Raw genomic sequence first — 26,610 nt, forward strand, 5'->3', positions numbered from 1 at the left:
TTATATTATATTTCACGTTACTTATGATAGATTTCAAATTTATCCAATAATTATCATTTGAAATTCATTATACTTTGTGTAATTAATTTGTAAACAATTAAGATATGAATTTTATGATTTGATATGAATTTATGAATTAATAAGAGTTTTTAGTTTAAAAAAACTCAATGCAATATATTTATTCAAAAATAAAAAAAGGAATATTGTAAAATTTAATTTCGAAAAAAGAAAAATAAATAAAATCATGTATATATATATTCTTGTATCTCACATTTAACATAATAGTGTGATATATATATATATATATATATATATATATATATATATATATATATATATATATATATATATATATATATATATATATATATATATATATATATATATATATATATATATATATATATATATATATATATATATATAGTAATGCCAACGTTGTGAAAAATCGAACCGATTTCGTTTTTTTTCCTGATCTTATTGGGTGCAAGTCCCTGATGCCAATCATAGCCTTCAGCTAATTTACCCAGGTATAGAGCCCAGAAACAGTTTTTTCTTCTTGAATCTGTTTTCGTTCTCTTTAAGATGTGAAGATATGGCACGAAAAGTTCTTGATTGCATTGATCAATAGTGATTGGATTTCATTTACCGTAGTTGATTATCAAATGCTTTGTTTTAATTGTTTTTTTATCATTTGTTTGCTTGAATTAATTTTTGTGTGACGCAGAGGTGAAACTTTCTTGAACTTGAGAGAATCTTGATTCTTGAATTGGAATTTTGTTTTATTTTGAGTTTGTTGTTTTAACTTGTTTGTTTGCTGTTTATTTTTGTTCCATCTGTTTTGGATTTGTGTTTCTTGGATTTATGTTTCTTGTTTCTTTACTTACTTTAAATGGATGTATTTCCAATCAGAGTAACTAGCCTTAGACTTTTCCCGTTTTGTGTTTGGTCATTGAGTTCGATTTATTGAATCTTTTTGGGATGTATATTCTCTGGATGTATGGAATCTTTTGCAAAATTAATATCATCGTATGTTTTCCGGTTCTTATTCTCTGATGTGAAATCTTTTTACTATTGGAACACATGCTGATATTCATCCTACATTTATGCAGTTTGTTTTATCTGATAATTATTGAAATGAGAAAACGCATGTTATACATCCTTGCAATTGCTTCTTAATCGTGCTGCATAGTTTCAACTTGGTGTGGCTGGGTTCTTATTTTTTACTCTAGCCCTGGTTATTATCTGTCTGCCAAATGTTAGCTATTAAACATTTACATTTAATTATGTATTGAATCTAATTAGTAGGCAAGGTTACTTGTTTCCACAATACGAGAATTTGGTTTAATTCGAAAATGCTTATATAATATTTAATGAAACATCACGAACTCAAATATTATTTTCTTTACCATGACACGTGTAAGGATTTTGAGCCGCATTTTCTGTGAAACTAAACATTTTGAAAGCCTTCTTTCTGCTTTTACTGGATTTATATTTATTATATTTCCATTGGTCATCTTTGCTTGAGAGGACATATAATCACTAAATAGATAGTTTTGAAAGTACTAATGCATGGTATTGATTGTACTCTAACCAGGACACTGCTAGTCAAATTCCGATTCATTTGGTTGGTTGTCCATGACACGCACACGGATAGTGTAAGAGATGCAGGATTGTTATTATTACTGGATGAACAAATCTTTATCATCGTGTTTCTTTGACAATTTCAATAAAAAATGTAATGTCTTTTTGGACCAGTTCTATGAATAGTCAAAAGGACGTCAAGATTCAGGAACAAAGCTTGGAATCTGCAAGCAGGTAATGGATTTATCTACTTTGGGAGGTGAGTAGTTCATGATTATGACTTAATCTTCCACACAACAACATTTTTGTTTCCACAGGAAAAGCATAGAAGCAAGTTACGCATTCAATTCTCTGAAGGGGAAAGAAAGTGTAAATTATTCTGAAGACCGAGAAACTATGGTACTGAGATTTGATTTACATGTGATTCGTTTAGAACTTATCCTTGTAACATTTCCGGTTTCCATTAGAGTATGTTTGGATTAAGGGATTTGTTTGAATATTGTTGAGTTACATTGGTTTCGATTTTCAGTTCCTTCCATGAGAATTTAAATTTATGAGCCCATTTTTAATGGATTTCAAATAATCCTAAATTGGGGTGATCTGAAGTACAAATTTAAATCATTTTCTCAAAGAGAAATTCTCGAATCCAAGTACAACCTTCTGGATTTGCATTTCCTTGTATTTGGATGTACCCTTCTCTTTTCCTGATTGAGTATATCATCAGGAACTTCATGCACGTGCTACAGCTCAAGAGAAGGAAATTATGTATCTTCGGGAACAAATTGCTCTTGCCAGCATGACTGTAAGGCATATACATTTGGGAAATATTGTGTTTCTCATAGTTGAAGGTCTCTTTCTGGAACTTACGACCTTTTGTATGTCATTTTAGGAATCACAACTTTTGAATGAAAAGTACTCACTTGAGAGGAAATTTTCTGAATTGCGAGTGGTTCGTAAATTTTATATTTGATCGATTTTCCCATTTATCACTTTACTTCATTTACACATTATTTAACGAATTTGTTGTTACTGCTGTGACACCTTATCCTTGGAGATTATTCTCGTTTCATTTTCTTCTTTGTTGGTTGAAGGCTCTGGATGAAAAGCAAAATGAAGCTATCACGGCTGCTTCACATGAGTTGGCCCGTAGGAAAGGGGATCTTGAAGTGAATTTAAACTTGCTTAACGAGTTAAAGGTAAATCCGTTGTTTGGACATCTAATTTGCACTCCTTGTGGCTTTTCCTATGACAACTAGCCATCACCTTTGTTGTGGACCAAAAACAATATACAGCCTGACTCTGAAGTATGCAAATTTTTGGCGTAAATGAATGTAAATACTATAGTTAATGGTATATGGGGGTTTGGAAGAATTCACAATTCACAAGATATCTTTTGTCTATTCCCTTAGAGACTAGCTAGTAGACTTCACGCTCCAAGAGTGAAACAGAAATTCATAATCAAATGAATCATTACCTATAAAGTTACTGCCCAAAACATAAAGTTCCTTTTAGCCAAGAGGAGTTTATTTTCATTATATGCTTATGAGCATACAACTTCAGTAGTTTCCAATCCTCTCACCTCTTCATGTCTCACGCAAACCTGTACATTCTAATCTAATGACCAACTAGATCATTATGAGAGAAAAAAACTAACTAAAACAATATGGTAAGTTGCAAATAGACCCCTCGTGGTATTTCAAAGACGTTAAAACCCCTGTGAAAATCAGTGAAGTAAAACTTCCATTTTCTTTTAAATTACTGCCGTTTTAGCTCAAGCTCTTCGTAAAAATATTTGAATGTGGTACAAAATGTGCAAGAAAAGAAAGATAATTATGTTTGTATTATAGTTAGAATGCCATTTTCAACTTTGATAATTAATTTCGCGGCCATTTCATGTAAATGCAGATAAAAAAGCACATGAATCACATAAAAAATTCCATACCAGGGATTTCAGCTATCAATTAAAGAACACAGAATTTTAACTTATTGATTTTTCATACAAGGTTTTTTTGCCTATTTGAATGAACACAAAGATGTGCGTTATTCACCCTGAATAAATATGGAGACATTGGGATTCAAATAATTTGGTCTCAAGTTGGTAAACAAATCATTATTTATTCCTCAGTTGGTTGGAAAAGGCCGTGATATGAAAATATCAATATTAGAAATGCTTGAATTATGATGTCAAAGAAACTGACTAATGTGGCTAAGCCTTCCTTTGCCCTTGAAGGTGTCCTCTTTTTACCACAAAGTGAAAAGTTTAAATCTACAACGATTGGCAGTTGATACAAGTTCAGAGCTTTTCATTTGCCCAAAATTCTCCAGTAATTATTGCCAGCACTTATATGTTGTTGCTTTGGATTTAAACTAAGCAGTTCTAGCCTGAGATATTGTGTTACAAACTAACAAAATTGTCTAACAGTTTAACTTCTGCTTCTTGTTTGTCAAATTGAAAGATTAATAGTTAGACCTTGAATAAGTTTACAGCTTCCTGGATTTAGCCCATAATATTTTTCTCAATCTAACTACTTGAAGCATTAAAACTGATTATATACTTTTTGGGTCAATATCCTTTTCCGCGGCTCTGACATTCCCCTTTGCCTCCCACCTTGTCTCTATATCTGGTTCAGCATTTGAACATTTATGCGTGCTACAGGCCACTGAAGATGAGAGGCATGTCTTTACATCAGCTATGCTCGGAATATTGGCTGAATATGGCGCGTGGCCTCATGTTACCAATGCCTCTTCCCTGTCCAACAGCGTAAAGGTGTGGACATTGTGGCACTTGGTAGTCTTTTGATGCTACATTCGAGTTTCGTTAAATTAAGATGTCAGAGATATATTTCATGAACTTTGTGATATGTTTTGGTGCACAAGTGAGCTATTCGGGTAAGTTTCTGATTTAAGAAACATGAGCGTGAGAGTTACATTCCTTGGATCTATTGCTGTCTTTTTAACTATTCTTTTTCTTTCATGCTAAATGCCTAATTTATTAACAAGAGCAAAAATATTCTTCAGTTGCAATAATGTATGCGTGTTTTTTTTAATCCATGTAAGGCTCTAGACATATTTTTTCTTAGAGTGTGTTTGTTTGACCGTCTCCCATATTTTTCTTGCTATGTTCAAGAACAAGTGTGAACTGCTGATTTCTAGTGTGCATTTCAAAGCCACTCCAATACCATCAAGTCCTCTTCATCCCTAGCGAACATGGATATTCAGGTTTTTCCCCAGTTCTAGTGAGATGACCGAGTTTTCGTTTTCCACCGTGAAAGGTTCTGAGCTAGTGGAGACCTAGTTTTTTCCATTCAATCTGTAAGATGAATGAAGATGATGTAGTTCTCCTGTTGGTGTAATAGGTGAGGCGATAACCTTTGCTGACTTTGGAGAAGCTCAGTGTTTACCATCACTGAATTTCCAGGAGAAAAGTAAAGGAAGGCTGATTCTTTTTTGGATTGTAATAATGAACAAGAAATATTAGAAAAACACATATTTATTCATAGACATGCTCTGCTCGGTAACCATGTGAAGATGAAAGAGTCCACATTCAAAAAATATATATCTTTACATCAATGCATAGGCTAAATTATTACCTGCAGTGAAAAATTTCTGGAAAGAAACTCCTGATTTTATGGGATTTTCTTATACCAACTTCAAGGAGACTATCAAGAAATATAAAAGCACTTCTAAAGTAACAGATTCTCTAGATATCAGACTTCAGTATTGCACAGGGCTGAGATTCTCCAACACATATATTAGTATTTTTAGAATAACATAAAAGATATTGGAAAATCTCATAACATGTAAATTTTCAACTGTTAGAGTAATGGGCCCCATGTGTGTTGAAATAACTGTGATCTTATTTTTCATGAACGTGCCTCTATTATTTTTGAAATCATGTTGTGTATTTTTTGTTAACATACCAGCTTTATTTTGACATATGAAGTATTGATGATTATTGATTTTGTGTTTTCAATTTTCTATGATTTGATGACCCGTCTCTTTCAATTCTTGCAGAACTTGCATGATCAACTACAATTTAGGATAAGAACTTCACATGTAAGCTTATATAATTTATTTCACACCCTTCCATGCTGTTAATTTGGCGTATGATGAACTTTCTGATGGATTTTTGCTTCTTATTGAGAATTACTTGTTTGTTATATTGGCTGCTCTCCACAAAAATTATGAACAAATATACATCAAGTGGTTTATGTAGCAGATTTACATGCGCTCTATATCCTCAGATTAATTATCATTCCTGACGATCAAGCAATGAGGAAGTGAAGAGTAACAAATTTGCTGCGTGATTAATTATTCTCTTGCCTTTGGACCGAGAGCACGTACATATATACCTCTTAAATGACTAGGTAGAAGGAGGGTGTTATATGTTAGATATTTTCATGCTTTTCTCAAAACATGGATGGTCTTGTAACACACTGTATTTATGAGTCTTAAAGTGGCAGGCACTTCAAGTTATAAGAATCTTTAGTTTCTTCCCTTGGTCTGTTTTATTATTATATTTGTTTGCCTTTCTTCAAGTTTATTATGGTAAGAGCTCTAGTAGGGATTTTCCAATCTTCTTTATACCTATTTCCAGAAATTAACTCAAATAGGAGAGATTTCAGATGATGCTGTTAAACAACTTTGTGGACTCTGTTGAAGTCTTGATATGAGTTCTATTACACTTAAGTTGGCTTACATATCTGTGTTTTAAGTTCTTAGATAGAATACTACCTCCTTGGTTTAATGAAGTGTATGATAGCAGATGATTAGTCTGAAATTAGATTGTCTCTTATTATTATTTGTTTCTAGTTGAAATTACATGTGTTGTGGACTTCACTTTTCCCGATGCTTGAACTTAGTTATAATTTGTTATGTTTTAGCAGTGAAATCTTTTGTTCGGTCATTGTGGTAAAATTTTATGAATATCATTGAGAAAGAAAAATTGTTCTCAGGAATTACCGACTATGGTTGATTTGAATCCAGCATTCATCAACTTGTGTAGGTTTGCACTTCTGGAGCATTTTATCAGTGAAACTAATTGGAGCTGTTAATTTAATGCAGGCTAGACTAGCAGAGCTGAACTCTATGATCGGAAATGACACTAGAAATGGTTTTGGTGGTAATGAGATTCCTGGTTCAAGTCCCATGAGTGGTCAACTTCCTAGTAGTTCCATGGTAATTTTTCAATTTTTTTATTTTATTTTCCCCCATTATTGCTTTTGACCAACTTCAGGTTGCTATTGTGTATACCAGTTTCCTATAATGAGTTAATTGCTCTGACTAGCTTTCGATATTCTTTCTGCAGGGCATGCATGGATTTTCTAACTATAACCACTATGATGGTGGGAAACTTTTGGATCAAAATGATGATGTGCCAAGGTATGGTCAGCAATATGATCCAATACCAATCAAAAGCTTAGAGCGCACTCACACCAATTATCAAATATTGAGAACCCTTTAAAAACATTTCCTGGAATTTATAGGTTGGCTTAAAAATCTCTAATTTTTTTTTTGTGGGTTAGTATTGTTCCTATTGTTTCTTTGGTTGGACAACTTTCAAGAAAATGGTTATGTCAAACGAGGAAGAACACAATTGCTGGAATAAAGAATTCCATTATATCTCATTGAATATTTACAATCACCAATATCCAATTTATAGGCACACTAAGATGTGTTGGGGAGATTGATTGACAATGAAAGGCCTCGGACTTAATTAAAGGCTTGGAGGTGGGTCGAGAAAGGGTTGAGATATCGCATATTCAGTTTGTGGATGACACACTATTTTTTGTGAAGGAGGATCATATCAAATTTTTGGTAGACGTTGTGAGATCATTTTGTGAAATGTCAGGGCTAAGAATCAATTGGGAGAAGAGTGCTTTGTTGAGTTTAAATTGCGAAGAAGAAGAAGTGGATGAGTTAGCCAAGCAAATTGAATGTGGTAGGGAGAAATGGCCAATTAAAGATTCGTGGGTGCCTTTAGGAGGTAATCCTATAAAAAAAACCGTTTTGGGAACCGACCATGACTAAGCTATGAAAGAAATTGGCAAGTTGGAAGAAATTATTTTTGTCAAGAGGGGGGAGGTTAACATTGATTGCAGCCGTTTTGAATGCTTTGCCGATGAATTTCATGTCTTTTTTCGGGGTACCAAAGGGTATAGCAAAGGCGATGGATAAGATTATGAGGTATTTCCTTTGGGATGGAACTGAGGATGAATCACATGGTCATCTGGTTGCTTGAGAGCAGATTTGTAGACCAAAAGTGAGAGGGGTTTGGGAATTGGGAACATTTGTTTGAGAAACAAGGCTTTGTTGGGAAAATGGTGGTTGGGGTTTTATGTACAAGATGAGACGTGGAAGAAAATTATAGTGAGTAAATATGTGTTACAAGAGAATGGTTGGGATGTGGGTTTAGCTAGGAATGTGATGTTCCGATGCCCATGGGAGTTTATTTATAGGTTTTATCCGACTTTTGATCTACTAGTGAGATCATTGATTAGAGAGGGTACTAAATTAGGTTCTGGGAGGACAGGTGGTGGGGGGATTATTCCTTTCGGGATCTTTATCCATCTTTATTTCAGCTTTCTTCGGCTCATAATTTGCCTATATTTTATTTTGCTTCATTTGAGAATTCGTCATCTTCACATTCATGGGACATGCATTTTCGGAAAACATCGAGGGATGAGGAGTTAGACGAGTTGAGTTCGTTATTAGGAGTTTTAGAGTGGATCAGATTGGTTGAAGGGATAGATGTTTTCCGAGGGTGGGATGGGGATCCATCAGGTAGGTCTCTTTTCAGTTAAGTCTTTCTTTGATTCCTTTAATTCGAACGGTCGTTTCCCCGTCTCTCCGTTTTTTAATGTCATTTGGAAGATTCGGATTCCAACCAAGATTCAAGTATTTTCGTGGACTGCGGTTCTAGGTAAGTTACCGACATCTGAGATGATGCAAAAGAGATGACTAGCGTGTGCTCTGTGCCCTAATTGGTGCGTGTTGCGTCGGAAGGAGACGGAAACTCAAGACCGCTTGTTGATTAATTGTACCTTCACAACAAGATTGTGGGTTAGGGCTTTGGAAGAATGCCAAAATCGACATAAGATTTATCCACTATGGATCTTGGATAGTTTCTGGGTGAGAGGGGCATAATTTTTTGGAGAGTTGTACTTAATGGAATTTGTTGGTCGGTGTGGCTAGAGAGGCGGAATAATTTTTTGACAATATTGAAGACATGGATGAAGAATGTTGGGAAAATATCAAGATTAAATAGTTACGTGGATTGAATCTCATGTAGAATTTGAGAATATTTCTTTATCAGATTACCTGAAAAGACATAATGTGTACAAATTAAGCCACTATCTAGCTTCTCCTTAATGAAGTGTCTATCAACTTCTTTTTTTTTTATAAGAAACTTTGATTTAATATAATAGATTTAAAGTTTACAAAACAAGTGGATGAGCGATCCACAAAACATAACCGTGATAAAAAACAGCCCTAGCGCTAGGAACAAATAAATTTCCAATCCCTAACTAGGTCCGATATTCGCATATTTTGAAACTGCGTTATGTTGAGCGTCCAAGTCGCCACTCTGAACTTGATCTTCTCCCATAATTCTTCCTCCGAATCCTCTTTATCTTTATCGCTGAAAATTCTGTTATTTCGTTTCAACCATATTGACCAGAAAATGCACTGAATCACTACGTATCAGAATTTCGTTAGACCCTTCCCCTTAAGGAATACCTGATCCATTAGCAACATGTCCCTCGATCTGCAAGGGAAACTCCATTGGAAGCCCAAATGCTGCATGACTTTGATCCATATTGCCATCGTGAAAGCACAGTGCAGTAGAAGGTGGTCCTGATTCTCCCCGCTTCTCTTGCATTAGCAAAGTGTCTATCGACTTCAATGTGCTTTGTTCGATTATGTTGCACTTGATTATGTGCAATGGTAAAAGGTGACTTGTTGCCACAATAGTTTCATAGGCCCATTCCTCTTAATTCTTAGATCGTCCAAGATAATCTTCAACCAAAGCAACTCACAAACCCCTTGATCCATTCCTATGAATTCTGACTCAGCACTTGACTTTGCTACAACATCTTGTGTCTTACTTCGCCATCTGACAAGATTTCTTCCTAGGAATGTACAATACCCTATGGTTGACCTTCTGTCACTAATTGGTCCAGCATAATCCACATTTGTATAAGTTTCAATTACCATATTGCCATCTTTTGTTAACAAAATTCCTTTTCCTGGAGTGCAAGTATTGAAGTACTCTGTCAACTGTACGTAAATGTATCATTTGGGTCATGCATGAATTGACTGATCACACTTACAACATATGCTATGGCCGGCTTGTGTGAGAGAGATAGATAAACGAGTTTTCCCACAAGGCGTTGATACATCTCTCTATTCGCCATTTTGTCATCCCTGGCCTCTTCAAGCTTATGATTGAATTCTATAGGTGTGTTAATTGATTTACAAGCCAATTTCCATGTTTCTCGGAGCAAATCAATGATGTATTTCTGTCCCTTGCTTCGAATACGCTACTTCAATGCCAAGTAAGTACTTCAACTTCTTCAAATCTTTAATTTCGAAGCCAGTTGCTAGTCTCTGTTTAAGGCCTTGTTCCCTGTGATAATAATGTCATCAACTTAGACAAGTAAAATATTGACTAACCCAGAATTCGAGTGTTTAATGAACAAAGTATGGTCTCCCTGACTATATTTGTATCTCATGGATTGCATTACTCGTGTAAGTCTTCCAAACCACGCCCGAGGAGATTGCTTGAGGCCATACAAGGTCTTTTTCAATATACATACCTGTCCCTTTCTTACATTTTTTCCATATCCGATGGAATGCCCATATAAAAAATCTCTTCGTTAAGGATTCCATGTAAGAAATTTTTACATCAAACTGCAGCAATACCCATCCAAAATTTGTTGCCAAAGATACTAGAACTCTAAATGTATTCATTTTAGCAACTGGAGAAAATGTTTCTTGATAGTCCATCCCATAAGTTTGTGTAAAACCTTAAACCCTGCTGATTTCTTTCCCAAAGGCAAATCAGTAATCTCCCAAGTGTTATTTTTCTCCAAAGCTTATATTCCACATTCATGGCTTGTTTCCAGTTTTCATTAGACAATGCTTCAGATAGTGTGGGAGGGATATGAATGTTATTCAAACTTACTAAGAAGCTTTTATGTGATGGTGAAAAATCAGTAATGTTACGACAGGGACAATGGGTAGCATTGGTGTTTTATGCAATCTCTGTTTCTTATGCGAAGGGGAGTAGGAACGTTTAAGCTAGGGGTCATATAACGAGTGAGGTATATGTTCGTTGTGTGTGATGGGATTTTCAATTGTTACCTTAGGTGTAGAGCTCGGTTCGGACTCTTGGATTTGCACAAGTTCAGGGACTGAGCCTTGAATATGTTCAACTAAACAATCTCTGGACATTTTCTGAGACAGATTGAGGGCTTGGTAGATGAGGAATGGAGACGGTAGGTAAAATAAAAGGATCGTCATCCTCCTCATCTTCCATACCTGAATCATCCTCCTTATCTTCCAAACCTGGATGCTCCCCCTGAAGACGAGGAGTGGGTAAATAAGGTTCATTTTCATGGAATGTGACATCAACTGAGACTAATAACTTTTTGGAAGGAGGATGATAACATTTGTAGCCCTTTTGGGTTGATGAATACCCAACAAACACACACTTAAGAGCTCTAAGATCCAACTTACCACAATTATGACTATGAACATGAACAAAACACACACCCGAACATTTTTGGTGGTAATTGATTAGTGTGTAGATCAGGAAAGGAGGTCGTGAGCATTTGAAGAGGACTTTATCACCTAAAACTTAAGAGGGGAGCCGATTAATGAGATGTGCAGCTGTTCAGACAGCATTTCCCCAATAATACTCAGGTATATGGTTTTGGAATAAAAAAGGCACAAGTGATATTGAGCAAGATACTATTTTTCCTTTCAGCAAGTCCATTTTGTTGTAGAGTATTAACACAAGATGACTCACGGATAATGCCTTCTTTTTGAAATTATGAGTGAAGAACCTGATTGAAATAGTCTTTGGCATTATCAGACCCGAACCTTTTTATTTTGAGCCCAAATTGGTTTTGAATCATGGCATGAAACTGTGGAATGATAGAACACGCATCGGATTTATATTTGATCAAGAATATCCAACACATGCGGCTATAATCATCAATAAAAGAAATGAATCAGCGGGTTCCAGAAAGATTTGGAATAGGAGATGGACCCCAAAAATCGCCATGTATTAAATAAAAAGGGTTTGAACAACTTTTATTGCTTTGAGGAAAAGATACACGCTTGTGCTTTGCGAATTCACAAATGTCGCAAGAAAAAGACTCAATATCTAATCCCTTAAATAAGCTAGGAAACAAGACTTTGAGAGTTTGAAAGAAGGATGACCAAATCTATGATGTTGAAGCCAAATTGTTCTTGATTTGAGGAGAGAGAGGCAGAATTAGGTTGTTTGGGCAGATTGTTTGGTGAGTCAGGGTAGTAAAGTCCACCCCCTTCCTTGGCACGCCCAATCGTCTTTCCCGATGCTTGGTCCTGAAATTCACAATAAAACGAGTAAAAAATCTCATTGCAAGACAAGTCTAGTGTTAATTTCTGTACAGAGATAAAGTTAGTGGACAGTTTGGGGACTTGAAGCACTTGTTTTAAGGTAATGGAGGACTTAATTCAATGTCACCTAACTCTGCTACTGTGATTAATGAACCGTCAGCAGTAGTAATTTTCTAGTGCTAGGACAAGGTGTATATGAACAGAAAATTTGTGATGAGTGTGTCATGTGATCAGTGGCTCCGGAGTCTAAGACCCACAAGTTGGCAAAAGGGCTAGTGGAAGCATTAAATCCAATGGAAATAGGAACTTACCAAAAAGTGTCAATGACCATGTACCTGGCGATTTCCCAAGAGAGGTCAAGAAAGCCCTTAACTGCTAAATTTCTTCCTTGTTGAATTCCTTTGAAGGTGGAGTATCTGTGTGCTCAGTAGGCTGCTGGAGAGTCATATGGGCTTGGCTCCAAGTCATCTGTTGTTTTCCTTTATTGCCCTGATCCTTATATAATGGTTTGCATCGATCAAGAGTACGCCTTGTTATGCGACATTTGGGACACCACAATTCGTCTTTAGAACCTGGGGACAGATTTCTTGGAGCAGTAGCCTTTCCAGGGTTGAGATGGTCACTGTTCCTGTCAGTCACCAATGCGGAGCTCTCCACACTTTGAGGTCTAAGCATGACACCACGCCTACTTTCTCTGATCGAATGATGGCTATAACGTCGTTCAAAGATGGAATTTGGTCCCTCACAAGGATTTGAACATGGACTTGATCGAATTCAGGATTGAGTCCGACGAGGAAGTCATAGACCCAATCATGTTCGATGTAATTTTTCAGTTATTGTCGTATCTTTTGGACACTTGGTTTCGAAGCATCGATAACGATCAATCTCTTGTCACAATTTTTTACTAGATTATTAGCATACTCTATTACAAATTTATTTTCTTGAGTAGCCAAGCCTGTTTGTACTTTGATTTCATAGATTTGGGCAGCATCTCCCTTTTGGAGTCGAGCAGAGTACAGCCGGTCAAATTTCTCACAGTCCAAAAATACACAACGGGGTCGATTCTTTTGTGTCTGATGGTAATACTACGACTTGCCACTGTTGGCAGAATGAAATGCTTTCTTTTATCTGACCTATGATGAAATCTTCCCCCCAGAGGAAGGTCCTGGAATAGAGAACTTTCAAATTAATGGGGATGCTAAACCAGGATGCAAACTCTTAGGCTGTGGATTCCCTGTACGCGGAACTTCGCTCTGTATGTTTCAGGTATGACCAATGGTATTAATAATTAATTGCTACATTATCATATGAATTTTTTTGGTTCTATTATATGACTTTTTTGTTACCATTTTATTGATGTATCAGTGGGTTCGTCATTATCCAGATGGCACAAGGCAGTATATTGAGGGTAACGATCCAAAACGGTTTTTCATTTTCTGTTACAATTGTTGTCTGTAATTGCCTATTTTGTAATAGGTGTGAACGATAGTGTTGATTAAAAGTTGTATTGGATTTGCTTAAGAAATCGTCCTTTTCCTTTGTCACTTGCTTATGTAACAGGTGCCACCAATCCAGATTACGTAGTGACAGCTGATGATGTCGATACAATTATAGCTGTTGAGTGCATACCGATGGATGACCAAGGACGACAGGTACTTTAATAAGTCACTTCAAGGGTCTATTAGACTATTAGTAGCTGTTTGACCGGTGGAAAGCTTGAAATCACATCTTTCTTATCTAACCCCTTGTGGGTTCCACACCTTGAACTACCTCAAGGCCCAATAATCCTTTTTCGTTTTCCCTGCACCAACTTCCAACATGTTCAGGGTTGATTCTCCAAATTTAAAGTGAAAAGTTAAATTTTTTCTTCTTCCAATTCTTTTCTTTAACTTTTTGAGAAAAATCTTTTGATACCTCAATAATAACACAGCAAATAATGAATTATGAATCACGGGAAAACAAAAATGAACTTAAACATATATTGACCAATGAATCATGGACTTCTGTGGAATCAATAGTTGGTGTTTATTTATAATCTAGTTTTGTAGCACATCGCTGATTCAATTTATGTGATTTTCAGGGCGAACTTGTCAGGATTTTAGCAAATGATCACAACAAAATAACATGTGGTGAGTGAAATGGTATTGGAATAAGACACCTCAAATTAGTGCTTGAATCTTGACTCTCTACTGATCAATGATAGTAATTTCGCAGGCAGGTGCATTGGATTTGTGGTTTACTTTCTTTCGCTGAATTTTGAAATGTTGAGTTGTGCTTCCTATTTGACTCGATTCAACTAAATTCTAACCTCTCTACCAGTCAGCTTCATGCATACTTCTATGACACTACTGAATTCCTTTATTCTTCCACTATAATGATTCAAATAATCTTTTATTCTTCCTAATTTAGGCTGGTTTTCAATCCTTTGGGTTAGCCTGTGTTTTCTCAACTTTGATCTTAACATTTATTCAAGAGAGTAAACTTTTATTGTCTTACATTTGAAATTTTGCAAGTCCTCATTCGTATTTCACATTCTAGTTATAGTGCATCCACCCTTTTTCTCTCTCTTTATCTAGAGTACTTAAATAGGTAATCACTTTTTTCCCCTAGAAACAGAAAGAGCAAATTGACTTTATTTAACATAAAAAAGCAACGTACATGCAAAGGGAACTAGGTCAAGACTTCCCAATAACTAAAATACAATATATTAGCTGAATTACATAGCGCACCAAAAGAATACGTCCAAACATCACTAGATGATCTTGGAAGAAATGTGTAAATATGGGCAGCTTATCCTATCTATTCTATGGAGGCATTTGATATTTCTAGGGAGCTTGTCCTCTGAGAATAAGTGAACCTGTAGAATGAGCACTTCCGATTAATGAGCTTTCTGCCCATTGTCATACACTGTACGCTTTGGTCTATATGGTTGGAGAGAAACAAAAGAATTTTTCAAGAGGAATGAGAGACGACAGAGAAAATCTGGGAGAAGATAAAGTTTAGGGTCGCGACAAGCCTTTCAACATTTGTTTATTTCTGATTTAATTAGGGATTAGAAATATGTATGGGCATGAGGTTACTAGGATAGTACCTTATTTTTTTTGATGAGAAACTAAGATTTATTATAATATAAAACGAGTTTACAAATTTAGTGGATGAGCGGTCCACACAACATCAAAATCAAAATCCAAATCCCACAGTAGATAGCCTATAGCACTTTATCAAAAATTTGCTAACAATAAATAAAACTCCAATCTCTAACAAGGTTTGAGACCGTCATATGCTGAAACTGTGGTATAACGATCGTCCAGCTCGTCACTTGGAATTTGATCTTCTCCTATAATTCTTCCCACGAGTCATCTCTATCCCTGAAGATTCTACTGTTGCGCTCCATCCAGATAGACCAAAAGATGCAATGGACAACTATGTACCAAAATTTTTGAAGTCCCTTCCCCTTTAGGAATCCCGGTTCCATGAGAAACATGTCTTTCGATCCGCTTGGGAAAATCCACTCGAATCCCAATTGATGGATAACTTTGTTTCAGATTCTAGTCGTAAATGAACAATGCAACAAAATATGATCTTGGTTTTCCTCCGTTTCCTTGCATAGAGTACACCACTGGGGTGATAATACAATGCCCGGCCTTCGTTTCTGCACCGCATCACAAGCCTGCAATTTTCCCAAAGCCACAATCAAAGAAAACACCTTTACCTTTAGTGGTATTAGTACTTGCCAGATGTTAGAATAGTATGGCAAAACCTGAAATGAGTTGACTGAAAAGAAAGAGTCGTAAAGAGATGAGACTGAAAACACACCAGAAGGATCACCTAACCAAACCCGAACATCCACTAAACCCACGCATAGCCTAGCTGAGTCTAAGACACCTAAAAGATCACCGAACTCTCCCAACTCAATGTTGTTTAACCCTCTTCTGAACCTCACATCCCACTGAAAGTTAGATACACCTTGAGAATCGTTGACAGAATAAAAGTGATTGATTGGCTTGTTAATCGACAATGAAAAACGGAAAAGATTAGGAAAACACTCTTTGAAGGACAACGCCCTCACCCACTTATCCTCCCAGAATCGGAGGACATTCTCCCCCATTAAGCACCGTGCCAATCAACTGATGACAAGTCGAGTAAGAACGAGATATAAACTTCCATGGGCTTCTCAAAGTGGAGTTCTTCGCCAACCTTACGTCGCTGCCATTTTCTCGAATCCCGTAAATGCTTGCCAAAACTTTTTTCCACAAAGATTCTTGTTCCACTGCGCATCTCCACCACCATTTACCTAAAAGGGCCAAATTTCTCAACCGTATGTTACCCAAACCAAGACCTCATCTCTCTTTCGGCTTGCACACTTGTTCCCAACTAACATGGGAATGCGTCTCCCCATCGGATCCATCCCACAAAAAGTCCCTCATCAATTTTTCCATAAGCTTGTGCCACTCGAGTAGGTACTTTGAAAAGGGACATAAAGTAAGTTGGCATGGCACTTAGTACCGATTTAATCATTGTCAACCGACCTCCTCTTGATAGAAATGACTTTTTCCAACTCGCCAATTTTTTTTATTTTTGACATTTTTGAAACCACGGGTTCCCAGAATTCCATTTTCATCGGATTATCTCCCAAAGGTGCCCCAAGATACTTAATCGGCCATTGCTCTTTCTTGCACCCAATTGTTCTTGCCAACTTGTCAACATCCTCGTCCGAGTAGTTCAAACCCAAAACTAAGCTTTCTTCGAAGTTAATTTTGAGTCCCGATTTCCTGCAAAATACTTTCAATATTTCCACCGCTTCCATCAAATGGCTTTCAGATTGTACAAGGAAGAGCGTATCATCTGCAAAGTGTATGTGTGAAATTTTGATTTTATCCCTCCCAACCACAAGTCCATATCTGCAAAGTGGATGTGTGAAATACTTTCTTCGTGGTTTTCCGTTGATAAATATCGAGAACGAGACATTAGAGATGCATCCCTTAATCCACTTCCTCCACTTTTCTCCAAACCCTTTCTTTTTAAGCACAAAATCAACAAATCTCCAATTACATTATCATAAGCTTTTTCCAAATCAACTTTCAATATACAGCCTTTCTTTTTCCTTCTATACTCCTCCACAACTTCGTTGGCGATTAGACAACAATCAGTTATCTGTCTTCCTTTTATGAATGCACATTTATTTTCCGCAATTGTGTTACTCATTACTACCTTCAATCTGTTTGTCAGTACTTTTGCCAAAATTTTGTATAAACTCGTTGTCAGATTGATTGGTCTAAAGTCTTTAATCTTCATTGCTTCTTGTTTCTTTGGTATAAGGCAGATATAAGTTTCATTCGTTGATCCATTGACAATTTCTCCCTCAAAGAATTCATCGAATACTTTCGTAAGATCCGTTTTAATTATATCCCAATTCTTCTGATAGAAAGCCAATGTAAAACCATCCGGCCCAGGTGCTTTGAATCCATCGCAGTCAAACACCGCTCCTCTAATCTCATTCTCCGAAAAATTCACCTCCAATTGTTCTGCCTCAACTGAATCTATTGGCCTCCACTCCAACCCCTCAATACCCGTTCCGTCTCTTTCTAATGCCCTATATAAATCTTTGTAAAAGCCAACGATTTTTTTCTCAATCTCTTCCTCTTCTGAAACCACCGACCCATCCTCCAACTCTATCTTTTCGATCATTGCTCTATTCCTTCGGCCAGTCAACAATGAGTGGAAAAACTTAGTGTTTTGGTCTCCTTCTTTGAGTCATTGCACTTTCGCTTTTTGATTCTCCATTTGAAATCTTCGGATGTATAAAGTTTCCAGCTCACAATTTGCCTCTCTTCGGTGCTCTTGTAAGTTGGCAGACCAATTTCCCCCCTCCTCTCTCGCATCCAATTGCGAAATTTTATTTTGCAACTCCGAAATTCTGACATTCACATCATCGAAGACCTCAATGTTCCACTTTTTTACTTTTATTTTTATTTCTTTGAGTTTACTCATGAACCTATATCCCTCTCACCCCTGCGTGCTACATGTATTCCACCATGCTGCGACTTCCTCTTTGAATTTGTGGTACAACAACCAAGCATTTTCGAACCTGAACGGTGAAGGACCCCATCTCAATTTCGCAGTGTCCAACAAAATGGGGTAGTGATCCGATGTAATTCTTGGTAGCACCGTCTGTCTGAACGAAGGGAAGATGTCCTTCCAACCCCCTGATATGAAAAACCTATCTAGTCTGCAACATATTGGATTAGCCCGGAGATTTGACCAAGTAAACTTAGCATTCAGTAGAGGACGGTCATGAAGTTCCAACTCCTCTATTAGATTGTCAAAGCAGTACATACTTGTGGTATATGAATTGCTATTCATTTTTTCGCTCAAGTTTCGAACCACATTAAATTCTCTTCCTACGCACCAATTTTTTCCACAAATGGAACCCGCTGATTCATCCCAAAATAAATCTCTGTCTTGGTTTGCATGGGCCGTACACTGCTGTGAACCACCAATTAATGTCATCTTTCCACTTGATTTCAATAGACACTGAGAAATTTTCGATCAAATTATCAGTTACCAAGACCACTCTAGGATCCCACATCACTAGAATCCCCCCGATCTTCCTTCCTTCTTCTCGAAGACCCTCCCCCCCTAATGTTCCACGAGCATATCTTCATATGAACCAGTTTGTTCCCTTCGAACTCGAGCCTTTCTCATAATTGATCCCCCATTTTAGCCTGCTCAATTCTTTGCTTAAGCTGCCCGAAGTCTTTTTGTATTCTTTCTTCGAAGTGGACTATGTTCCCACATCCCTAGTTTCCCTTTCATCCCTAAAACTGACCTCCACTACCTTTCCGTTGGAAGCTTCACTCTCGGAAGCCGACTTGTCATGTATGCTTGATTGCACTCCTCCTAACAACCCACTAGAAAACCCCAGAGCAGATAAAGAGGTGGGAAATAGAGCGTGAAGTTTGAAGGAATGATTAAGACTCGATGAATGGAAGCAGGAAAGTACCTTACCCACTAGAGGTTTAGTGTTTTCAAGAAGAGATGGCTCTGAGATGGGCGTATTTTCTTCTTTCTGTGTGAACGGTTCATGAATCTCCACTTCATCTGTATCGGTATTTGCCTTGAGTTCTGCTTGAGACGATATATCGCTTCCAGCTTCCGAAGAATCAAAATTGTCGTCCCTAAGGTCGTCTTGTTGATCATCAAAATTATTAACCTCTTCATCATCAAGATCGATTTCCCATATCTTGCTCAATTCCTCCATGTTCAGTTCATCCACGTTCAGCCCCCCTCTGTCGTCATTGAACACCACATCCTCGTTGATTGATTTGTTATTCCTTCTGCCGTAAGTCTGTCCGTAAGGTGGCAGTAGCTTGTTTTGATCGGTGTCAGGCTTATGTAAGTTTCTATCCTCAGCTTCTTTGATGGAAACTGATTGAATTGGAGAATGTCTGAATTCCTCTAAATTTTTTGGTACAATTCTTTTTAGTATTTTCTCTACCTTTCTTCCCATCCGCTGATTAGCCGGCAGTGAATTTTCTGATAACCCTGCTTTTGCTGAATTTGAAGGCGAAATCCTTTGCTCTTCCCACATCTTACCCTTGTGATAGCAATTAGACTCCCCTTTATCTTCGATGGTCCTGGGAATATTGGAGTTCCCCCACCCTGCCGCTGTAGGCTTGCCATTAATCAGAGCTTGGGCGTAGGTTTGTTTAGTGTAAGATTCGTACGCCTTAAGATCAAAGGAGTCAACGGTAATTGTAAGGTTCGAGCATTCCCCATTTAAGAGTATAGACATCCTGTTCTGAATAAACCCTTCTCTTGTTCCTTTGACCTTTATCTTGGCTGCCCCTAGTTGTCGGAAGGATAACGTATCATTGCTGACCTCCACCAATCCCCCACATCGATCCCCAATAGCTTTGAAGTTGTCACGCGTCCATAAATTCCAAGCTAACCTAGAGATCCTGATCCAATTATTACAGCACTTAGAAGTCGTATCAGCTGAATTGATATTAGGACTCCATTCCTCAAAAACTAATGAAATTCCACTATCAAAGAATCCTCGTTTCAAATGAACAAAGTAGGAGAATTCCTTCAGACTTGCAGGCCACCATACTGCTTTGTTATCTTGGAACGGATAAATTTCGATCCTCCTCTTGACATCCTTGCCTAATACCGTGGCAATCTGTTCCCATGAGACGTTAGCTCTTCCTTTAGTAATAATCAGGGCCTCTTTCCAGTTCCTTTCGATGTTAATCCTTCCACTGGCCTGAGCGTTCTTCTTCGATCCTCGGCAGTACTTCCCTTCTTCATTACAAACTGCCAGTTGAGCACGATCAACTCTGATTGGGCCTTTTCTATGATCACGAGTTGCTTGGTCCATCCTCTGAGCATTCCCTACCAATAATTTATTAAAGATATTTGAGATTCTTAGCCACCCTTGAGAGTTTAATCCACTTGGCACAATGATGTTCTGTCTCCTCCCCATCGAATTAAACCTTGAGATCTCTAGGAATCGGCCTCTCCTATTAGCGAATCTCTGTATAGTGACTAGCGCATTTCTTCCTCTGTACCGAGAGAAGTCCGAGCATGATTGGGAATTAAGTATGAAGTTATGTTATCTCGGAAAGTATCAGCAAATTGTCTTTGTTTTCAGCACCATCAATTTTTTAGGAGTCTGTGGCATATAGATTTGTTAACTTCAGGTTGTTATCTTGTCATGATATTTAGTTAGTTAAATCGGAGACAAAAATTGCATTCAATAAGATGTTTCAGAAGCTTTTTCACATACTGAGTTTTAAAGTAATTCTTCTAATTTGTGATTTAAAGTTTAAATTTTATGCTTATGCTAACTTGCACATGAATAGAATAAGTTGCAATTAGATTTTAAGACAATAACTGTATGACAAATAGCTAGGTAAATAAAGGTCAACCTTTTCATCTGAAACCAACTTAAATACCATAAAATATATCCCCATCCTGTTCTGCCACACCCCCAAAAAGTTATAAATAATGAAACAAATCAAAATCTTGGTTGCAGGGTCAGAAAGGAGATGTCGTTGGTCTACTTTTGTGAATAGTTATAGTCATTAATGCTAATTTTTCTGCCTGCGTGTTTCTATCGAGTGTTATAAATAAATGCAGATGAAGAGATGCAAGAGGAGATTGATTCATATCTTGCTAAAGGCCAAGCAAAATTTCTTGTTATGATTCTTGTAAGTTGCTGAGTTTCTTGATGAATATAAATTCAATGCGCTTTGCTCTATGTAAATGTGGGATCTCATGTAGTTAATCTTTTTGCTGCTATGAAGATGATTGTTCATCATATTCTTGTCCTTTCGGAGTTCAGGCATCTCATCAAACTTTCTAATACAATTGGTCTAACCTCATTTAGATAAATATACAAATCTTCATGATAAAAATAGTGACATACGGTGGCTCAAGCGCTGCTCAAGGCGCATTTTAGCCACATTTCGTGCAGGTCCTGCACAACTAAAAACCACAATTTGCCAACATCCGTGCCCAGTACATGTATAACACCGAGTCCCACTGTCTTTTAACGGGGGACCCATGCACGTGCATGTGTATTGTGTTTGTTTAACAAATGGCCCAACTCATAAAGCATCATCACGGACTTGTGTCCTCCTCTAGGACACGTTTTTGGGCCCACAACATGCTTACTGACCAATGAACGGTCAGTTTACATCCCAACCTAGATTTCAAAATCTTAACTAAGCAATAAGTTTCCAACTTGAGTCCCAAATTTACAACAAAAACCTTGAGTATCTGATTAAATTATTTTATTGATTTTCAAAGTTAATGGAGTTGTGAAAAATTTCATAGGTATGTTTGGGGACATTATAAGATATTTATTATAACACGGTACCAATCATTGAAGTGTTGATTATCTGAAATGACAATCATATTGAAATAAAGCTACCATCTGAGCTTTATGTACTTTTAAGCTTGACCGCTTCATGTAAAGCTCTATTTTCACATACTTCTGATTTCCTTGTAGCCTGCCATTACTGTACATTTAAAAATTCAGGTTTTTGAATCTCTTTCAAAATGATGTTCTCGATCATTTTATGCAAAGCCCTCATTTTCACAAGTCCGCGTCTGGTTTCCTTGTACTCGCTGTTTTTTAGGTTTCTGTTTTTTGAACTGATCACAGACTTCTAAATATTGAACAGTTAGATTCCTCAGAGAACTGGGAGCATGCTACTCTATATTTGAGACGTTTAGACTTTCAGGTTAAGGTTGAGAGAACGCAGGCTGCTGTGATTGTGGAGAAATATTCTGAAGAAGTATTGGTATGCTCTTGTTTTATATCACCCGAAGCCGTCTTAAGATTTTGAACTGCAGTTGTAAAGTAATTGTGTTGATTTATTCACGTTCCTAATATGACATATGTAGAAGTTAGTATTAATACAATTAGATCTATCAACTGAGTAACTGCATAACTGGAAAATACACAGTTGCAAATTTTGCTTTTGTTTCTTTCTTCTTGCTACAAAGTTGGTCAGGTTGATTACTGCACATAGATTAGAAACAAAGTAAAACTGATAGATCTAGAAAAGACAATAATGATATTTCTATCAAAACGGACTGACGCATCTCCTGACTATTCAGTGGGTAGATTTGTTAATTAAGCCTGTTAGACTGCAACTTTTTCATTGTTTTCTTTTTTTTTCCCCTCACTTCTGTTTGCAGATCAAAATACCAAGTGGACCTTCCACGCAATTTGTTTTGAAATGTGCAAATGGCTCATCATATCCCTTTAGCACAACTAATGGTGACATCCGGTAATGCTCTATTTCACTTAAAAATTAAATATCTGCTCAAACCTGCATCATATGATAACAGCTTTACATCTTGGAGTGGTCCTGGCATTCTATTTCTTAAGGAGCTCCTATTCTTTTGTTTCTGTAACCATGTGGTATAATCAACGAAAATGTGTGTTCTGTCCTGTTCAAGGGTGCTGATTTTCATTCTGGGATGTGGTTTTCGATCTCATAATTTGTACTGGATGGAGATGATGAGGGGCATTTCATGGGTGCTCCTATTCATTTACCTCATTTTACTGAATGTGTTGAGGGGAGATAGTTCATCCAGTTATTTGCATGGCCCAAGTGAACACGGGATTTTCTTTTTGTTTCCTTCTATTCAGAAGAAAGGGAAATTGTTGAACTAAAACAAAAGGAAAAGAACCGATTAACATGGTCAGTTTCTGAACTGGCATCTCAAAAGCGTGAAATTTTAGAGATTTGGTGACTCAGCTGCAAAATTTTGATTAGTTACAGAATCTTTCTGTTGTTTTCAATAATAAATATAGTTTTTCTTATATTGGCAATATTTGAAACTTGAAACCTGTAGCTCATGTGGTCCTGACACATTTAATAGTTTACTCAAACATAAACATATTTTTTTTGCTGCTTATTAGCAGTCATCCTGATTTTAATGTTCATATGATGATTTTTCAGGTTTCAATTTAACTTACTCCTAGTTTCATTTTCGTAAGTTTGTTATTAAAATTGATGGGGGTTATAGTTAACCACTGCCATCCATTTTACCTCTGCCAGTGAATGTCAAATTTTTATGCAGGAATTTGTTACATTGCTTCTCATCTGGAAGTAACTAAATTTAGAATCTGAACCTACTCCGGAAACAAGTTGTATAGGATATCAATTTTGGTAGCTGGTCGTGCTTGTCCTTTGCTTCTAACTTTACCTTGTCATTTTGGACTTAAAAACAGTCAAGAAATAGGCTCTATACCTTCATTGCTCCTCTATGTGCACATGTATTTTTAATTTTACTTTTTTTTTTCAATATTGGAAAATCATTTTAGTATTGTCCGCTGTAATTCTTTTGAATGAAAGAATTTCTGAATTTATAGAACATAATTCGGTTTTAAGTGTTTTGTGATCTCTGACGAGAACTGATCCATGTGTTTCATGTAGAATGCGAGAGAAAGTTGTGCTGACTATGAGAATTTTCCAGAGCAAGGTAATCTTTCATGGCTTTTGTAACCCCCACATGAGTGTGAAAAGAATTAGTGATAAGGGGCATAATCAGCCTTTTCATATTAGTCATTGATACTTGTCTCCATACATTGATGATGGAGTACATGTAGATACTACTATAATTTGGTTCGTGTTTGGATTTGAATGTTTGACTTGATTTTCATTTAATCTTTTTTTCAACTTGACACAGGCTTTGGATGAAAACAGGAAAGCTAAGGCATGATCCGTATTCTTTACGTACAGAAGTTTACATTTGTTGTCAAATTCTCTGTTACACAGTCTCCGAGGTTTCGCCATTCTTTCCTATTGCGAGATGTATCACGAATGCCCCGTCTGTAAATGAGCCACTGACGAATATTCACTATTGTAGAAGACTTGATACTGTGGTGTAGTGGAAGATTAGGTGCATAGATGGAAGCATTACTTACAGCCATTCTTGATTTTTTTTGTTGCAACAGGAATGCTGAGTGTGTGTTTTTAGTTCAGAAATGAATATTTTTTATATTCTTTTTCCTGTTTTGTTGTAATTCTGTAACTGTGTACAGGTTCATATTTTTTAACATACTTACTAGTTTGTGGTAGGTCTGAATTCATGACCTCTTACCGTATTAGAGAAAATATAATGCATATTTTTTTAAAAAAATTGTATGTTCTTTACCTTTACATCATATTTATCACTCGAGGTCACAAAACCTCACTTTCGAAAAACTAAGTGAATGAATATATTCCAAACTTTATGTATTTAAGAATTTATTAGATATACACGTATGAGTTTTTAAAATGCGAGGATTAAATGTATTTGATTTTTTAAATTAATATTTTCGATGTAAAAGCTCATTAATTTAACAAGGGATTATATGATTATTTTTTTTTTTTACATTTTTACAAAGTCTGAAATGTTATTATTTGAAAAATAACGATTTCACGGATTTACATCTATATCTACATTAATAAGCAATATTTTTACGTTCCGCATTTTAAAAAGAAAAAAATTTAGACCCTGTTTTATAATTGATTAATTAGTCCTAATGGTGTTGATTAGCGTCTGAGTCATCATATACAAAATAATTAATATATCGGTCGAATTAGAGATTCGACACATAAAATTGACTATGTGATAATATCATCATAATTTTGCGTTACTCTGGTTAGTTCTTATGTTTTTTTGGGGGATAAATATTATTTTTCCATATTAATGATGAGTTCATACGGCGGTGCCACCAACTTACTAACTGTTAAATTAATAATAATAATTATTAATAATAATTAATTATGGATCCCACAATGGTCATTGGTTTTGATTCACAGCTTCCAATAATTGGTATTCTATTAATGTGTGTCGTCGCTTTTTGACATATAGTGGCCAAAGCAGCGGGTGACCGATCATTAAATGATGGGATGATTTTTTTATTATTATTATTTATTTAAGACTAACAATTTTTCATATATCTAAAATAAAAAAAATAATATTTTTATACGTTATTCAAATAAAAGATTTGTCTCAAAAAATTGATTCATAAAACAATTTTTGTGTTTTTTATTTTATTTTCAAAGATTCTTAAATAATTGTATATTTATGTAGTATATATTTAAGGTCCTTTAATTGTGTTGATATATTGAGAAATTGGTGATTATTCATGCATATTCACGTGTATTGTGTGCTTATACAATCATTTTTATAATTAATTTTGTTTATTTTTAGATGAAGATTATATCGTAATTGTGGAAAAAGTGTGAGGCTAAATTGATATTTTGATATAATGAATTAAAAAAAAGGAAAAAACAAACAAAAAGAAAAAAGGTCCAAATATGGATTGCACCTAGAACCTTCACCGCTTCACCGGAAATTCTCTTTGCCCCTATCTTCCGAGATAAAGAGGGACGTGAGCTTTTTCTACGTCGTATGCCTACTTTTCTTTTTGAAACATTTCCAATCATTTTGGTAGACGACGGTGGAATAATTAGAGCTGATGTTTCTTTTAGAAAGACGAAATTTAAGTACAGTGTCGAACAAATATGTGTAACCATTGAGAGCTAGACGCGCTCAATTGGTTGCTTACGAAATAAATATTATACTCACTAAGCTCATAACATCAATTCTTTTGCTCTTTTACAAAAAGAAAACTTGATAACAATAATAGATAACATCCGAACTTTCGCTTTGCAATTCGTTGGCTTGATAGGATAATAATCTATAGTCCAATCCAATCAAATGTTGGTTCTATATTATATATATATATATATATATATATATATATATATATATATATATATATATATAAATATAAGGAAAATAATAATTTCAATCTTGCATAAATATATATGACGTTTTTGTCCACTGTGTCAATCAGTCATTAAATCTAACGAAAAAAAGTGCACAAAACATGTCCAACTTGAA

At 36.1% G+C, this 26,610-nt stretch overlaps 1 protein-coding gene across 3 annotated transcripts; it reads left to right on the forward strand.

Annotated features, from left to right (window-relative positions):
* The first annotated feature begins 420 nt into the window (after positions 1-420).
* LOC140823367 (uncharacterized) lies at positions 421-24,839 on the forward strand. 3 transcript variants are annotated; one of them, XM_073184667.1, is made up of 21 exons: positions 421-530; positions 1,598-1,658; positions 1,759-1,818; positions 1,902-1,983; positions 2,309-2,386; positions 2,474-2,533; positions 2,676-2,780; positions 4,241-4,351; positions 5,599-5,640; positions 6,649-6,762; positions 6,893-6,966; positions 13,171-13,271; positions 13,349-13,458; positions 13,558-13,600; positions 13,753-13,844; positions 14,273-14,321; positions 21,334-21,404; positions 22,383-22,502; positions 22,903-22,994; positions 24,150-24,195; positions 24,403-24,839. In XM_073184667.1, the coding sequence occupies exons 2-21, from the start codon at positions 1,639-1,641 to the stop codon at positions 24,433-24,435; spliced, it is 1,503 nt and encodes a 500-aa protein (XP_073040768.1). In that variant the 5' UTR covers positions 421-530; positions 1,598-1,638; the 3' UTR covers positions 24,436-24,839. The 3 variants fall into 3 exon arrangements, with proteins under 3 accessions (XP_073040768.1, XP_073040769.1, XP_073040767.1); XM_073184668.1 differs by lacking the exon at positions 1,598-1,658 and having other exon boundaries at positions 441-530; XM_073184666.1 differs by lacking the exon at positions 421-530 and having other exon boundaries at positions 569-1,658.
* The last annotated feature ends 1,771 nt before the right edge of the window (positions 24,840-26,610 follow it).

This window comes from Primulina eburnea, chromosome 2 (assembly GCF_022965805.1).
Source record: "Primulina eburnea isolate SZY01 chromosome 2, ASM2296580v1, whole genome shotgun sequence".
Classification (NCBI taxonomy): Eukaryota; Viridiplantae; Streptophyta; class Magnoliopsida; order Lamiales; family Gesneriaceae; genus Primulina; species Primulina eburnea.

Coding starts and splice junctions, on each gene's coding strand:
- LOC140823367 (XM_073184667.1), top strand. CDS start 1,639: ATGACACGCACACGGATAGT. Junction 1,659..1,758: donor ATGACACGCACACGGATAGT/GTAAGAGATGCA, acceptor TTTTTGGACCAG/TTCTATGAATAGTCAAAAGG. Junction 6,763..6,892: donor AACTTCCTAGTAGTTCCATG/GTAATTTTTCAA, acceptor TTCTTTCTGCAG/GGCATGCATGGATTTTCTAA.